At 38.0% G+C, this 16,716-nt stretch overlaps 3 protein-coding genes across 5 annotated transcripts in view; all 3 read right to left on the reverse strand.

Moving 5' to 3' along the window:
* Positions 1-3,615, reverse strand: part of LOC129732462 (uncharacterized) — a 30,726-nt gene extending 27,111 nt beyond the window's left edge. The window contains exons 1-2 of one of the 2 annotated variants that reach the window (XM_055693361.1): positions 3,413-3,615; positions 3,183-3,353 (exon numbers count right to left, since the gene is read on the reverse strand). In XM_055693361.1, coding sequence (XP_055549336.1) covers positions 3,183-3,353; positions 3,413-3,563 — 322 coding nt within the window. In that variant the 5' untranslated portion in view covers positions 3,564-3,615. Of the gene's footprint in view, positions 1-2,348; positions 2,526-2,581; positions 2,798-3,182; positions 3,354-3,412 lie in introns of those variants that run through there. The other variant, XM_055693360.1, reaches the window with a different exon arrangement.
* A 5,871-nt stretch (positions 3,616-9,486) lies between these two features.
* On the reverse strand, positions 9,487-10,610 carry LOC129732417 (mucin-20-like). Its single transcript, XM_055693298.1, has 3 exons — positions 10,488-10,610; positions 9,785-10,429; positions 9,487-9,722 (listed from the first exon to the last, which is right to left on the reverse strand). Exons 1-3 carry the CDS (start codon positions 10,528-10,530, stop codon positions 9,586-9,588), a joined length of 825 nt encoding a protein of 274 aa, XP_055549273.1. The 5' UTR covers positions 10,531-10,610; the 3' UTR covers positions 9,487-9,585.
* A 1,770-nt stretch (positions 10,611-12,380) lies between these two features.
* On the reverse strand, positions 12,381-13,491 carry LOC129732418 (mucin-2). Of its 2 annotated transcripts, none has more exons than XM_055693299.1 (3): positions 13,396-13,491; positions 12,681-13,319; positions 12,381-12,596 (listed from the first exon to the last, which is right to left on the reverse strand). In XM_055693299.1, the coding sequence occupies exons 1-3, from the start codon at positions 13,439-13,441 to the stop codon at positions 12,460-12,462; spliced, it is 822 nt and encodes a 273-aa protein (XP_055549274.1). In that variant the 5' UTR covers positions 13,442-13,491; the 3' UTR covers positions 12,381-12,459. The 2 variants fall into 2 exon arrangements, with proteins under 2 accessions (XP_055549274.1, XP_055549275.1); XM_055693300.1 differs by having other exon boundaries at positions 12,681-13,316; positions 13,396-13,484.
* Positions 13,492-16,716: the final 3,225 nt, after the last annotated feature.

The raw sequence follows: 16,716 nt of genomic DNA on the forward strand, positions 1-16,716 counted from the left end.
TTCTACATATTTCATGATACTCTTTGCATAGTAAGCTAGGCAACATTACAATACAATCTTTCGATTTGTGATAAGAAATCGTTTGAAGCTTTTATAATGACACTGTACGAAACAGAGTCTCATTGTTACTTAGGTCGTTTTAAAAGTTACGCGAGATTTGTTTCATTTTCTAGCACTTTGTGAGTTACATAAAAACTCTACTGCTCTTGCTTTGATTCTGATAATTGAAGTACTTGAAAGGAACCAAATGATTCAATTGGGTTGTTTAGCTATATCAGTTTTGATATATCATTTGAAAGAGCTCTATTTTCTAAGCAAAACGTGGTTTTCGAAAATTTTCTATCGCCTTCCTTCAATTTTTAAATCACGAATTAAATCTGCTTGAAAACGCTACAATGACAGTTCGCCCATATACCAATTGTCATTGTAGCGATTTGAAGCGATTTTTATTTTTCATTTAAAAATCGAAGGACAATGATATCACGTTTGCTCAGAAAATTTCACCCTTTTAGCTGATATATAAAAGCAGGAATCCGTAAATAGCTGAACAACCCAATTGAGAGCGGAAATTAACAGCGTCACCATCAGCTGACGATTGTCACCTGAAAACGATAATGAGCGGTGATGGAGGCAGGGTGCTTCCATACAGTACTTCACGCAAATTGAGGGAAGAGGGAGAAAAAATCATGACGGTATGAAACGGAGAACAAACGGGTCTCTCAACCCGAATTGGCTACAGGGTGCCAGTGATTAACAGCAAACAAATTCTCTGAAATATTGACCGGAATTTACGTGACGTGTATACTGCCCATAATCGCATATTTGTAACATTTGCAAAATTGGTTGTTCGAGCAAATAGCACTTTTATATTTTGAACTTGGATGCTTTGTTCCCAATATATTCTTGCAAATAGACACTTCAACTAAACTTTGAATCATGAAGAAAGCACTACTTTACATTCTGTATACATTAAACATTACTTTTGAAGTCAAATTGGTTGAAATTTTTGCAATGATACATTTATGCCGTCACTTTCAAGCTACTTTTGGAATATATCACAGGGAAAATAAAGTTTTTCATGTATTCAACAAGCATGAGCTGAACATCAGAAACGGATCACCGGTGGTTGGTTACCGGACCAGAATAACTTCCGAGTTCCAAAGAATGCAGATGTGGATTTGGATGGAAGCTTTTTTTATAAAAAAGTTGAAAAAATTAAGTAGGGTGACAATTATGCGGTTATTTACGCTATGTGACAAAACAACTTGGTATTTTTTACGACTTTTTTCACACAAACATGCGCATATTTTTTCAGATGTAAAAAGTACATACTATTCTAAGCGTTTCCCAATAAAAAGCACGAAATCCATAAAATGTCGAATGTTACAATTATGCGATCACAGGCAGTATATTGGATGTCAATGCCGTTCTAACTTCATTTGTAATACAAGCCGTTCAACCGGATATTACCGTAAACATAACTTATTCTATTTTAAGTTAACTTATAGAAACTAATAAATCTTAGAATAATGATTTTGACAAACACCTGAGGATTTTAACTAACATTCTTAAACAAGCTATATTGTTGTTTCAGTTATAAATGACTTCTTTGTCCTAGAAACATGACTGTACTGTACCACTATTGACCTGTACCACTATTGAGGCTGCTGTTGATCTGTGCTTGTGTGTATACTTTTCACTCATCCTTTTACGCTTACTGTGCTACTATACTAGGCCTTGCTCCTCCATCATCTAGTTTTGTATTATAAGATCAGTATCTTTTGATCAGTACTGATCCATTTCACCCCATTCCACAATAATAACATTCCCATTAAATTAATGTATGTTCCAGAAACTTGACCTTCTCGATTTTACTATTGTGAGCGACAGTTGTGGGGCTACCTGTACTGGCGCTAACAGTTCCTTCCTGCCAAGATGATTTGTTGGTGGCCAATCGGGAGGTTTATATGTCCCTATTATCAGCTATAAAGTCAAATAGATTAGGATAATATAGCTGCCATTTGCACCTGCTATCAAAATGATGAGTAATGTATTATCAAGGTTTATTAGAGATTACTAAAAAAGCTGAAATTTTACCATAAGATAGCTTCCACAGCTATAACTTTAAAACCACTGGTCAGTCATTGACTATAATATTCTATGTTTTTGATAAATGCTCAACGGTAATTTTCAATAAAATTTACGATATTTGTAATCTATTAGGAAATCACCATTCACATTCAAAGTTTCAAGAAGAATACAGCATCTAAATCGATCGATAGCGATGTACACAAAAAAGTTATAGCAACAATTTTCCGTTATACCTACTGTTTGTTTAAAAAGCTCACCAGTTTTTCCGAAGTAGCATTCATCGCCAATGTTACATGCAACTGTAGAACAATCAGTAATTGTTGAACATTTCATGCAAATGGGAACATGAGCACTGTTACAAGTTTCATCTGGACATGCCATAACTATGTTCACATCTCCAGAATAACATCCACGATAAACATCACCAACTTCATCTAAAATGTAATTCCTTTAGAACCGACCAGTAACGAACTACAGTGTGTGTTCTTACTTTTCCATATCGCGCAACTTACACATTCGACCAATTCTGTTGATTCAGTAATGTGAGGACAATTTTCACATTTGTAACACGAAATTGCCAGAACGTACGCTAGACCACCAAGAAACATCAGACAAGTGTAAAAAATTGAAATTTTTCCCATTTTCTGTGCCACAACGTTGACTTCAACCTATTCACATAACACTTTATGCACTATTTCCTAAACGTTTCCGGACAAAGCGGACAATTAACTGCGACTAAACTCAATCAAGCTGTACGATCGGTTTATTTATCAAAATTGTCTCACCCGAAAGTATTCGAGGGTCATCAAGCTGTAAAGATAATCTCCCGACGGAGGAGGAATGTTTTGAAACCGGATGATAACTATTGATGAGTAACAAGTCTAGCACACTTTCCGGCGTGTTCCAAGTGGACAAGCGGAAATCGGAAATAATCTATCTATATGAATTCACAAAACAGCTTTTCAATCGATGTGTCGTGCAGCTTGCGAATATTAGAATATCGAATGTTCCCCATTTACGCGCCTTTTCCTTGTTCAAAATTATTGACTTGTTTCCGCGTATTCTAATTACATCTACAGAGTTTTACGTACCATTACTTATATAACATTCATCTTTGAATTCACATATGACCGTTTCACAGTCATCAAGATATCTGCACCTTTGGCAAACTGGACGATGTTGCACATTACAGTGATCCGCCATACAAATGTGCAGGATGTCGCGGTCTCCATAACATCCACGAGAAATACTACCGTCCTCCTCTGAAAGTGTATATTCAAATTATTCTCCATAATTTCGTAGCTTTAACTCAATAACATACCTTCCCACACCGCACAAGCATCGCACTCTGTTGTCACTTCATCAAAATCAACAACGCGGGAACAGTTTGTGCACTCATAGCACGTATAAGAAGCCGTTATTATGATTAAGGTACTCAATATGAACAATAGTAAAATTATTTTTCGTATCATTTTTCATATGAACAACTGCAAACAACACCGTCCCGGAGGGAATCAGTTCTGCTTCAAGTCTAAAAACCAAATAGGTTAAAAGTTGTCTTTGAAAGGGAAACGTTTAGATATTGCTAGAAGATTATCTCTGCATGGTCCCAGATAAAGCACCACGCAATCGATCCATTGCTATGTAAGACCGTAAATTCATTTAGATTGTTATAAATCAAACCTTATGTAGAGGTTTAACCTCTTCGCGCATGAGTTTTAAAAACATACCGAATTTTCGAATAGTGTTTACATTTATTTTACCTTCCTTTAACTGTTTTGACCATAATCATTGACCTTGTTCAAGCCTAAGTTATAAACAGTGATTTTTACGACCTTCTTTCAAGTTGGGAGCACTTGTATGTAATGGCGTCCAAGCGTCATCTGTCAAAATCAAAATTGTTCGGTATATTATGCAATTTCGTCATGGAAACCCGAAAAAAAATAACATAACAAAAACATTAAAAAAACCTTAAAAATTGCTGTAACTGTACATAGCTATACCATAATTTAACTATGTTTTTCATTGTACATACATCAATTTTACATTAAATATCATTGTCCAGAACAATAAAAAACATCGTTTTTGCCATTTTTACCATGAAAAAGGGGGGTCGTTATGTATCTTAACAGCATTTTTTCAAGCATTTTTCCCATACATTTAGAAGTCACTGACAATGTTTTTCATGGTAAAATTATGGTCGGTGGTAGATTCAACAACAAAAAACGTTGTTTGAACATGGTAATGACAACAATCGTTTACAAGCTTACAGTAAAAATACCGTGTTTTTATTGTAACAACTTTTCAATGTCCCAATTATAGTATCGCACTCCGAAACCAGCTGTGAGGCTCAGATCATGCGATTTGACGCCGAATCGTTGGTATAAGTGGATGAGGCCAACACTATTGAGACCTTACAAGACATCATAACACGTGTTATTGGAAAGTATAATGCTGGAAAACTGGTGGTCAGCATACGCAGTAGGGTGGGGAAAAGTGATCGATTTTCCAGAACCAAGTTTTTTTGTTTCATTTCGGGGCCCCAAAAAACCCTAAACTTACCGGAAGTCGATTGGTTTTGTCTCCGCTTGGCGCATTGCATTTCAAATTTGTATGAAAATTTATATGGGAAAACCTACTTTTTTGCATTTACCTTTCTAGAGAGCTCAATAATGATCTAATAATGCACTATTATGAAAAAGTATAGTATTTTAGATGCCTAACAACTTTGCGCAAGGCACTGAAGAGCTAGGATGTCTCTAAAAAGAGCTATAGCTGTTCAAAGTTGAGTATGTCGCTTTAAATGCAGAAAATCTTGTTTTCTGCCGACATTACCAATGTACCGACGCCAGCAGGATTCCCATCAAAAGTAACCTGTCGTAACGAGTTTATACACTCAGCTGGATCAAACAAACAAATTCAGGTCAATATTCTAGGCGTAAGTAGAATCTACAACGTGTTTCAGAGGTTACTTCTGATGGAAATCTGACTAACGCCAGTACACTGGCAGTGTTGGCTGGAAAAATGATTTGCAACATAAATTTCGACATATTCAACTTTGAACAGCTCCAGTATTTTTTTGGGACACCCTAGCTCTTTGATGTCTTCGGCCAAGTCGTTAGGCATCAAAAAACCTACCATTTGAAGTCATGAAACCTATGGTTTGAGCCACTTTGAGCTCTTTAGAATGAAAAATGCAAAAACGTTGGTTTTTTCATACAAATCTCCATATAAATTTGAAATGCAATGCGTCAAGCGGAGACTAAACCAATCGACTTCCGATAAATTCAGGATTGTTTGGGGCTCAAAATAAAACGAAAAAAACTTGGTTCTGGCTTTCTGCTATCAAGTTTCGTTTTTTCCATATAACGATTCCCCACCCTAATACGCAGTCCTCTTAAAAATAGATGGTAAGAACCAAGTTATCGATTCCAATAAAGATTTCTAAAAAGCATTATGTTTTAAGACGTTTTATTTTACTTTGAAGCAGGCTTCCAAAAAGGCATTAGGGAAACTAAGAATAATATCTATGAATTTGAACAACATTTAAGAAAAGTTGTGCATTTTCACGTCAGTTAGCAAAATGACTAGACACAACTAATTTCTAATCGGAACCAAAATATTTTTGTGTTAATATCCTAAAATTCACATGGAATACACAATTTAAAGAAATAAATAATGTCGACGTTTTTAATTAATTATCAAACAAAAACAGATGCATTTTTGTAAAATAAGTAAACTTTCGATTTCTAGCTGTCATTTCGATCATTATTAACAAATCGCTTGTATTGGTTGAGTGAAAAATGACAATTTTCATTTTCAAAAACTATTCTCGCTGAACACTTCTTGATAAACACTTCAACGGAATGAAGAGTCCTTGTGCGGCGAGAAATTACCGGCTTGTCGTTTCTCCTCAGAGAATCACTAGTGTGTTGGAGATTATCTTTCATTGCGAAAACAACTGCTCTCACTCTGGCGGGCAAATCGATGCAGGTGCTTGAAGAGAGCAGCGAATCGTGCGTATCTGAGAAGCATGCAAAGCACACCGAGGTGGAATCTTAAATATCTCTCCGGAGAGATAATACCCTGCTGCAAGCTTCCTTACACGAAAGGACACCACGCTCAATAACTACACAACAGAGTTCACTGCAGTGCTTTCACTGTGTGTCTCTCAAGCATATATCAAATAGGGGGAGCGTCTAGGTAGAAAAGTAAATTGCATTTACATATATCCAGCCGCCCGTCACGCACATTTGCTCTTCGAATGCTATCGAATTCATCTCAGCAGTGTACATCGCGCCGTACTTCAGTATATTCTCACTAGACTGTTTCACTACTCTTGTTGTGCACAGCTGTGGTGTAAGCAACAAGTGTGTTAGGTTTTCTACGAGCAGCGGAAACACAGCACAAAATAGAAACAAGTGTTGTGCAAAAAATGCTACACACAGCGCTCATGCTGGGCAAGAAGTAAGCGGTTAATATTCACTTCGTTCTTTCCACATGTTGAGGAGAATATCGAGACTGCAACGTACAATTGCCTATAGTTAAATACCGGACTGCTTGGGAAAGCACTGACACGCTCAAATGTTGGTCCTTGCGCATTGTTAATAGCCATAGCAAAGGTTGGAATGACTGAATACTGACATCTTTTCAGTGTAAATAAGTGGTTAAAATTATTTGGAGCAAAACTGATTCTCGGAAGCACACCTCACCTGGATCTTACAATGTTTGTTGTATTTTAATCTATCTTTTTTAGACTCTAAGCAGACAATCAAGGTTGTAAACTATCACTAGCGCTCATTTTTTTCGCCAGCCAATAGCTCAACCCTCTAGTGACGGACCTCGTAAAAATCACTATGAATCTTAACAAACTTTTTTTAAGTATTGATTAAAGCTTTTCAGAGGTGTAACTGATAACCGTCCAAAGGCGGCACTGGGCACTAGAGAGTTGAATGATCGATACTTTGCTGGACTGTGCTCTTGCGGCACTCTTGTGTTGGAGTACGAGTAATACTCCATTCGACAAAGCTGTAGTGCTACTTAAGAACCTAGAGTTCGTTTTTTTTAATTTTCGGCTAGGATTGAATCTTGACCAGTTGGGTTATTGGTGAGTGGATCACGCCGCCTCGCAACCATCGACACCTATGTCGGCGGTGGGATTTGAATCCAGGCTTCGAGCGTGGTTGGTGGAGACGTTACCAACCACGCTAGGCCCCCGCTAACCTAGAGTTCTTTTTACAAAGTTGTTCAGAATTGTGCTTTCAAAATTTTCACAGAAATATGGCAAGATGGTAACCTGAAAAGTGAACGGAATCTTGTGAGATTTCGAATGAAATGTTTCTGTGAAATATAATCTGGTACTTAATTCGTTCATGAAGAACTAGATTCTAACTTGTTGCGTAACATACTGATTGAATTTTATACTTCAAACTTTTTATTAATGTGCATCATAAAAAATATAAATGTTAATATGCCTACAGAACCACTTTAAGAAAATATTTTTCTGGTAACGTTTGCATTAAAAATATGGACAAAAATTGCCATTACATCATGGGTTTACCTTCACACGCACCTGCAAAACTACTCATACAGCATCAATCATAGTAACCCATGAATTAGCAGAAAAAAATTGGCAGCTCTATCAGTCGAACTTTAACCGTGAACGGTAAAGCAACTCCGCTCAAAAGTGTTCAAAAAACGGTATCCCGCGTCGTACAGAATTTTTTGGATGCCCGATACGCCCATTCCGGCATCTATAACATTTTGGCACTATTGGACAACAGCATCGCAGCAAAGCCCGGTTTCGGACGGCCGACGACCCTGAGCGACAAGAAGCTTCAGAGGATAGTGAAGCCGAGGGAAAAAAGTGGCTTAATTGCTGCTCGCGCTTGGCCGGCAAGTCGGTGCAACCAGCCAAACAGTTGAAAATACATGTCAGGAAGCGGTAGTCCCGTCCACTGGTAAGGTTACTGTTGTGACTGGCAATTAACGAGAAGGGGATGACAAAGCCGGTCTTCTTTCGCTCCGAACTGGCCGTGAACGGGAAAATTTATAGTACGAAGTGCCTGTCGGAAGTTGCTTCGCTCATCAGGAAATACCACGAGGGTGAAGACGCGGTGTTCCGGCCGGATCTGGCGTCGGCCCACTACTCGAAGCGATCTTTGGAGGAGATAGAGCGGCCGAATATCGATGTGGTACCCAAGTCGACGAACCCGTCCAATGTTCCCCAGCTGCCTCGCATCGAGAATTTCTGGGCAAACCTACAGCGTAAGTTCTACTCCAACAATTTTGTCGCGAAAACTGAGCAGTAATTGACAAATAAAACAAAAAAAGAACTCAAAAACATGCCCACAAGCATGTTTTCGTTCACCATGGCGAAAGTTCCGGTTAACTGCCGGAAGGTCGCTCTCAAGGGCGTGGAATTCTTTTTTGGCAAATAGGCCAATATGATTACCTGCCATAGAAAATTTATCAAACTTAATTGTCTGTCTTAGTGTTTTTTATCACCATCTGAAAAAAGTCCATTTCTTCTAATACAAACGTTATACGTTTGTATACGTACGTCCTTTACCAATGTTATTTAAAAATCTGTTTATTTTTTAAGTGAAGGCTAAAATCAAAGCAGGGTGTTTTTAATGAATAACAAAATAATATCATTATAAATACAGAAGATGTTCCAAAACGTCTCAACTTCACATTTATCCGCAAGAAAAAATTCATATACAATTGGAATCGAACAACGCCGAAACACTTATTTTCAGAATACCAGTCCTCCAGCTGGAAAGAAGTGATAAATTATATACTTTTTTTCGACACACGCCATCAACCAACACCGTCAGAGACCTTATCAATCAACGTCAGCTCGTACAATGATAAACAATCAATTTTGAAAGATCAAATTTGCCAGTTGCTCAAAAGTGCGAATATGAATCACTGCATGGCATTGAAATAATCACACGAGAATAAAACATTTTTTCGCCACTGGCACTGACAACACAATTTGTCTAGTTGTCTATTTAACATGAAAATATACGCGTAATATTCATTGGGACTATGACACTGGTCAACAAAAATGAAGGAAAAATTGTACTAAAGTTCAAACTGGGAAGAAAAGAAAGATTGCAACTTTTAACCATTCTTGCGAATTTTGGTGCCCGTAGAAGTACGTCAAACAGTCGCAGAGTAATTGCTCGACAGGTTCGTTGCTTCTACGTTTGCTTACGGGATTATTCATTAAAGTCTCAGAAGAAGTTATCTCCCAGCTGGTCTCGGCTCCAATTCTGAATGAGGGGAAGAAGGTTAAAAAGCTATTATCTTCCTTTTTTTTTCAATTTAAACTCTAGGACAAAACCTGTGTTTACCAGTGTAATACATACTAATCTTATTGCACAACTGTTCGAAACATCCCGCTGGTACAGATACCTGCGAGATAATTTTTTTCTTTGAATTTTTTACACTTCTATAATTCAAGTGATAAACATATAGGCACTAAATTCAGACACCCGAATTACAAAGTTGGCTATCACAAATGGCACACTCTCTGTGGGCTCCTCCGGTTGCTCGTAGGCACGTTTCGTCACTAGTAGCACCTAGTGGAGTACACCCACGACGAATTACTCGACGATTATCGACTGAAATATAACAGACACTCGTAATCAATCAGATGATATTCTTATTTATCAGTGAAACTTACCCATAGAACTAGCCATTAGGCAGACATACTGTTGATCATCCGCCACGCCAGCTTCTTTCGGATTTGTTGGTGGGGTGAGAATAGGATCAATCGGATTTGCTATGCTAGTGCCGCTACCTACATCGCCACTCGGAGGTGTCAGTATTGGGTCTGACGGATTTAAAGTGCTACCTCCTACATCGCCACCTGGAGGAGTTATTATTGGGTCTAACGGATTTGAAGTGCTACCCACTACATCGCCACTCGGAGGAGTCAGTATTGGGTCCGACGGATTTAAAGTGCTACTTCCTACATCACCACCTGGAGGAGTTATTATTGGGTCTAACGGATTTGAAGTACTACCCCCTACATCGCCACCTGGAGGAGTTATTATTGGGTCTAACGGATTTGACGTGCTACCCCCTACATCGCCACCCGGAGGGGTCAGTATTGGGTCTAACGGATTTGAAGTGCTACCTCCTACATCGCCACCTGGAGGAGTTAATATGGGATCTAGTGGATTTGTAGCACCATCAGATACAGTTTGATCCCATGTTGGTGGTGTAAGAACGGTATCTCCGAAGCCACATGGCTGAATTACGGCAACATCTACGAGGCAGTCATCGCAGTGGTAACACAACAGTTGAGCTTGTGACGATAGAATCGCTGAGAATATATGCCGTATTAGAAAGTTATTGTTGGCAGTGAAAAAATCTTTACCTACCCGCCGAAAGAAAAATCGCTGAAGCAAACAGCTTGAATTTCATCACTCTGCAGAGGTGGTTTCTTGGATGCCTAATTTGAATATAGCACTCTAAGCGCTCTTTAATGACTGATATCTTTCGTATGTAATCAGAAGACTTTTGTCAATTGTCGTATATTTAAGCCTACCTGTTATCAGTGATGAGAAAACCGTGAAGTCTCCTCAACAGGAAGGTATACATTCCAGAGATGCCAATGTTCCAGTTTGCACTGACTACTTTTGGTTTTTTAAGTGGTCTAGTCGGACAGTTGAATCTCAAAGTCTGTTCATTTTGAAAATATTTGAGAATGTAAAATTTGTAAACTGATTCATCTCTACGAGTTTTTCAAGGTGGTTTTTTGTTGAGTAGAAGAGTAAGCGTAACACATATAAATTGATGGTAACATATCACGACACAAAGTTTTAACAAAATCAATAAAAACGATCGCGGGGGCCTAGTGTGGTTGGTAACGTCTCCGCCAACCACGCTCGACGCCTGGGTTCGAATCCCACCGCCGACATAGGTGTCGATGGTTGTGAGGTGGCGTGATCCACTCACAACCAACCCAACTGGTCTAGATTCAATCCTAGCCGACACCGGGAGATTTTCTGAGGCGAAGAATCTCTGGGATCACGCCTTCCATCGCATGAGGAAGTAAAGCCGTTGGCGCCGGTTCGTTGATAAACGGGTCGTGAGTTAGGGTCCTGGGTGTGGAGTCGCCTCCCTGGGCGTCGGTGATTGGCCACAACAGTGGCGGAGCTAGACCGACGGAAAATAAGCGAGAATAAAGAAAAAAAAATAAAAACGATAATGTAGAGAAAAGAAAGTTGAGTTGGTAGGGTCCCATTATCTTTATAGTATATAATCTCCGTATGTCCAGAAAACCCATTTCAGGCAAATTTCGAAGTACTTAATCAGGCATTATCTTATCAAATTCTTATACGTTAACTGTGCTTTACTTATTTTTAAGTTTCAGTTTTTCCCCGTTCTATTTTCAGCATCTTCCAGTTATTCAAAAGTTTCATTGGCAACGCTGCACATATCTTTTGACTAGCATTGCGTGTTGTATGCAATTATATTTTTAAAAAAAATGTTATACGCGATACTGCGTTTAGGCCGCAAATTTGTACTGTCAATCATGAATTGCGTAATTTGTTGACAAAAATTCGATCCATTTTTTCCTTGCACTTTTGGCACTGCGGTTTTATTGAATAAAGATATCAAACAAAGAGTTGATTGATTGATTGATTGATTTTTATTATAGAGCCTTTAACCTGAGGGGTCATTCAGCTCTTAAAACAAAGAGTTTTCAACCCGCAGTGTTATTCAAAATAACCCACACGCAAATGTTTCAGGTTTGGCAATTATTGCGTTATTTTCGCACAGACATTGTGCTATTTTTTCATGTAGTTTTGCACTAATCAACTTTTGCGTGCACTTGTTGCTATTGTCCTTCACATATTATAATCAAGGAATGTTATAAACACAAAATCACTCACTGTCAGACATACTAAATTTGCAAATTTGAGGCACCTTTATTTTTTTAACGTATTGCGTTATAAGTATAACACTCCATCGTTCTTGTTGTTGCGAAATATCTGTTATCTCCAACATTCCTGTGCAATCAAATTCGAGGGTGGATTTTTCTCATATCACCTGTTGAAATTGACACAATGTTATTAGCCACAAAATTTAACCACGTGAGGTTTTTATATTGGCCTATTTACGCTTTGATGCATGCTTATATAGCTAACGCACAATTGATAATAATATGTTTGCGAAATGGAAGCTTCAATTTTTGTTCAAACACTATATCCCAACTTCCAAAACAGCGATTCTTAGCGATAATCCCGGTTAACTAAAAAGTCTTCAACAATGATTCATAATAATATTTACAAAACAGCAATAAATACAAATGAAATAAAGTAAATCAGTCTGGAAACAATAGTTTGTTCACATCCCAGAGTTGCACAGATGTGTCATGCAGACGGTGCACTGCGTATGGTGACCTCCGGACAGGTTACTGCAGGTTTGATCGTTATTATTTCCCAATCTAGCGCAGCCTCGTCGAACGATCTCCCGTTGCCCATCTGGAAAATGACAGAAAAATCAATAGCAGTTGAGTTTTTCCTTTTCTGCACACAATTTTTGTGGTCTAACTCAGAGATACATACCACTTACGCGTATCACCGTACATGCATATGGCACATAAGGTTCGATGGGAATGACGATACGGCCGCCCCTCGCCTGCCAAGCTTCGGTGATTGGTGGATCTACTCCATGTGAAGGATTCCAATTCGGTATTGTTGGGGGTGTTAGAATAGGCGCGCCAGAAGTCGGAGCAGCTGTAGAAGTTGTAGTTGTGGTGGTTCCGATCGGTTCAGGTGGTGTGAGGATGGGATCACGTGGAGTGGTTGAAGCTGTCGTGGTCGTTGTAGACACTTCCGGAGTGGAAGTTTGATCTGGATTGGTTGAAGGTGTTATGATCGGATCATCTGGATTGGTAGATGTTATCGTGGTCGTTGTAGAAAACTCCGGAGTAGCAGTTTGATCTGGATTGGTTGAAGGTGTTAGGATCGGATCATCTGTACTGGTAGATGGTGTCGTGGTCGTTGTAGAAGCTTCCGGAGTGGAAGTTTGATCTGGATTGGTTGATGGTGTTAGGATAGGGTCACCAGTAGTCGGAAGAGGTGTAGCTACGGTTGTTGTAGACACTTCTGGGGCTGGATTGTTTATACCACAAGCTTCCACTTCTGCGATATAGTTGCCGCAATCTTCACAGTAAAAGCAAAGTAGCTGTGCCCTACAAACTGCTTTGTGCAATCAAATTGAAAATCACTTGTAGTTAAATTATCTTATTGAAAAACAGATGTTCTATTCAACACTTACAAGTCGCGAGTAGCACCACGAGTATCGTACACGACAGATATTTCATTTTCGTTTTAGGTAAAACACAACAATTGATTTCTGCTACAGCACTGTTAACCTAATGAATTTACCTGAACGAATTCGGTTGCTTTTTATCAATGCTAGATAATCTCTTATCTGGTGATCCACATGGTTGAGCAACTCCGATATTTTTAATTTCTTGTTTTATATGGTGGTGAGTAACGGTGCTGGGATGACATTTCAATATTCGCTTGGACTTTGTATCCGTGTCAGCAGTTAGATTCAACGCGGGGAAGGAACTATGCATATCATATTAACTTTATTTTGGAAATGAATCATTTAGTTTCCGACTAACATAAAAGTTAGATCGAATTGACTTGCATTAGTCAATTTACGCTAATCGCAGATAAAAAGATATGCTGGTGTTTCCCCGTTGAAGAAACCCGTGTGTCTGGCTTCTGTTTTATCTAATCATGGAATAAAATCCCTGCATTAGCGGGAGTAAGATTTCACAGACAACTGTTTGAGCCATCGAAAATCTCCGATTACGTCGTGTATTCCATTTCACAGAATTGAGATTCTTATTCTGATTTATCGCTACGGCGTCGAAATTTTGGCATTGTTTTATAGCTAGGCTTAATCCAAATCTGGTTACCGCTGTATAGCTGAAAATGACTTCTTGGTGAAGCTTTAGTTGGTAGTAAAGATAACGAGAAATATAACACCAATAGAAAGTGTCTAACAAGCAATGTATTTCGGCCCTGAATGATGGTAGCTTTAAGGTATTTAAACTGTGTATGTAAATAAGTCGACGGTATTGCCTTACTATTTCTATGAAATAAACAGCTCAAACCACAAGAACAAAATGCTCAGCTTCTCAGATCTAACTGAAACCTTGCTAAAAAACAAGAAACAATAAACAAATCATAACTTGAAAACAACAAATTCAAGTTAAATGGTGTCAAAGTTGTAGAAAGTATATACAGTCATACCTCGATATAAGGCAACTTTGTTTTTATTTTCGTTACGTTATATCGAAGCAAAAAAAATTTTTTTTTAGTTTATTCAAGAATGTTAATGGTTGCTCAAATATGCGCCATCACCTTTCCATCACCTATCAGTATTTTTAAACCTTTCTTACCCCAAAAACAGTTGCTGTATCATTTATTTTCAATTTCAATACATCTTCAAAGTTACGTTATATCGAGGTAAAAGGTACGTTTTATCGAGTTATGCTATATCGAGGTTGCCTTATATCGAGGTTGCCTTATATCGAGGTATGACTGTAGTTGATTTTTTGGTAAGTATTTTTGTATCGTAAGTTGTAATGAGCATGCTAAAAAAAATAATGAAAAACGATAAAACGCTTGTCACATTTTGCATCCAATTTTTATTATCTGTTAATTTTTTAAACACATCAAGTTATCTACTTCTCTACAAAAATATGCCAAATATTTCCAAAGCTTTCAACTGATTCAAAAACGGATCAATTGTATAATACACAGTACGTGCCTCATGGTACTCATGCAACGTCCGTACCCGATCAGTCAAAAATATCAGGATTAAAACAAATCTTGATATTTTGTTACGAACTTTTTGTATCAACTTATGCTCCGAACTTGGTCTCGTAAATAGTTAAAATATCAAAATTCCTATCAAAATTACTTACTGATTTTTACGAATTATAGCAAGTTTTGTAAGGTTTTCGGCAGAAAAAGATCAGTATTAGCTAGAATGTACAATATTTTGTTAATTGATTAACAAATTTTGTTATAAATATGCTTTAAAAAACACAATTTTGAACATCTAAGTGTATGATAACAAAATTTGATATAATTCTGTACTTTTTATCATTCTGGCATGTCAAGAATATTACAGGCTTTGGTATTTCTATCAAGTTCAGATATATTTGTGTTACTCGTTTGTTATAATCGTCTGATCGGGTACCTCAGCTCCTAATGATGATTACCTACTATGCAGTAAGAGGACTTTGCCCTCCGGACCTGTGTGTTTGCGTTTCCGTAAACGGGCTCGTCGCATTAATTGATAGTCCGGGTGTAATGCTTTATCAGGCTGCAGTTGCAGAAATCGCCGATTAGACCGCCGATTGATAGGCGTGAGAAATTCGGAGCATGAAAAAAAACGATCTTTCTTTTTTAGTTTGATTGAGAAATTCTACATCCGTATTGAATTTCGAGCACTCATTCTATGGTGTAATTTCATTTATTAACAATCAACGGTGAATGAATTTTCTCGTTCATATAACATTTTCTGGTTATCTTGGTTAAATGGTCATCGAAAGGTCTAGATTGCAGATAAAAAATCACATGCATAATATCAAACCACTGATTGGAGCAAATCAATATAAGATCATGTCTAAGAACACTGTTACGGAACATAATTACAGTATCCTAAGACCTAAGTTTGGTTACATAACTCTAATTTTTGAATATCGCAAATTCGTAGGAATAATAGTTTAGCCGTTGTCAGATCAAAACTGATGCTGCACTAAATATTGCAACACCTAGTTTGATTATTGCAGTATCCTTGGGAGGCCCCTAAAATTACCTGGAATAAGTAGATATCTTGTATTTCCGACGACCTGCAATCTTCAGCAAATCTGTTCAAAAGATCAACCATTTCTGGATGATGGACAGTTCAGCGGGGAATTTCACCGCTATTTGGCGCTAGTAAGCATGCATTTTCTCGTATTTTGACCTTAACTTATCCCACGATTCCGACCTCCTTAAAGATGCGGTCTTCAGCAATGTTGTGCAGAAGGTCAAGAGCTACTGGTTGGTGAACAATTTAGTGCAGAATTCAGCCGCTGCGGAGCTCTAGTGTAAGCGCAATTCTTCGTATGACCTTAACTTGTTCACGCTTCAGACTTTCTAGTAAGTTGCGGTCTTCAGTGAAGTTTTTCAGATCAATGTGTGTTTTTCGCATTTTGGTTCCAAACTTGAGTTACTAAGAAAGAGAAATATTACTAAATGATGAATGACGCCGCTGTCCACATGACCACAAAAGCTATGAATCACTTTGGATCAGCCTAAACATTATTACAGTCTCTTGCTACAATAACAATATCCGGCACGAATATGAGCAATCGCTTAGAATGAACACAAAAAAAATGTAAATCAGTCATTGAAATAAAGTTGAAAACAAAATAATTTAATAATTTATTAATTTGAGTTCCAAACAAAGCCCAAGCCCTGTGACCTTGTGACAACTCTGCTCAAGACGGCAACTTTCTGAATGGTCGAATTCACGAGTTAAATTATGCTAAAAATACTCGCGCCATGTGGTCGAACTTCGAATTAT

The sequence above is a fragment of the Wyeomyia smithii genome, chromosome 3 (assembly GCF_029784165.1).
Source record: "Wyeomyia smithii strain HCP4-BCI-WySm-NY-G18 chromosome 3, ASM2978416v1, whole genome shotgun sequence".
NCBI lineage: Eukaryota > Metazoa > Arthropoda > Insecta > Diptera > Culicidae > Wyeomyia > Wyeomyia smithii.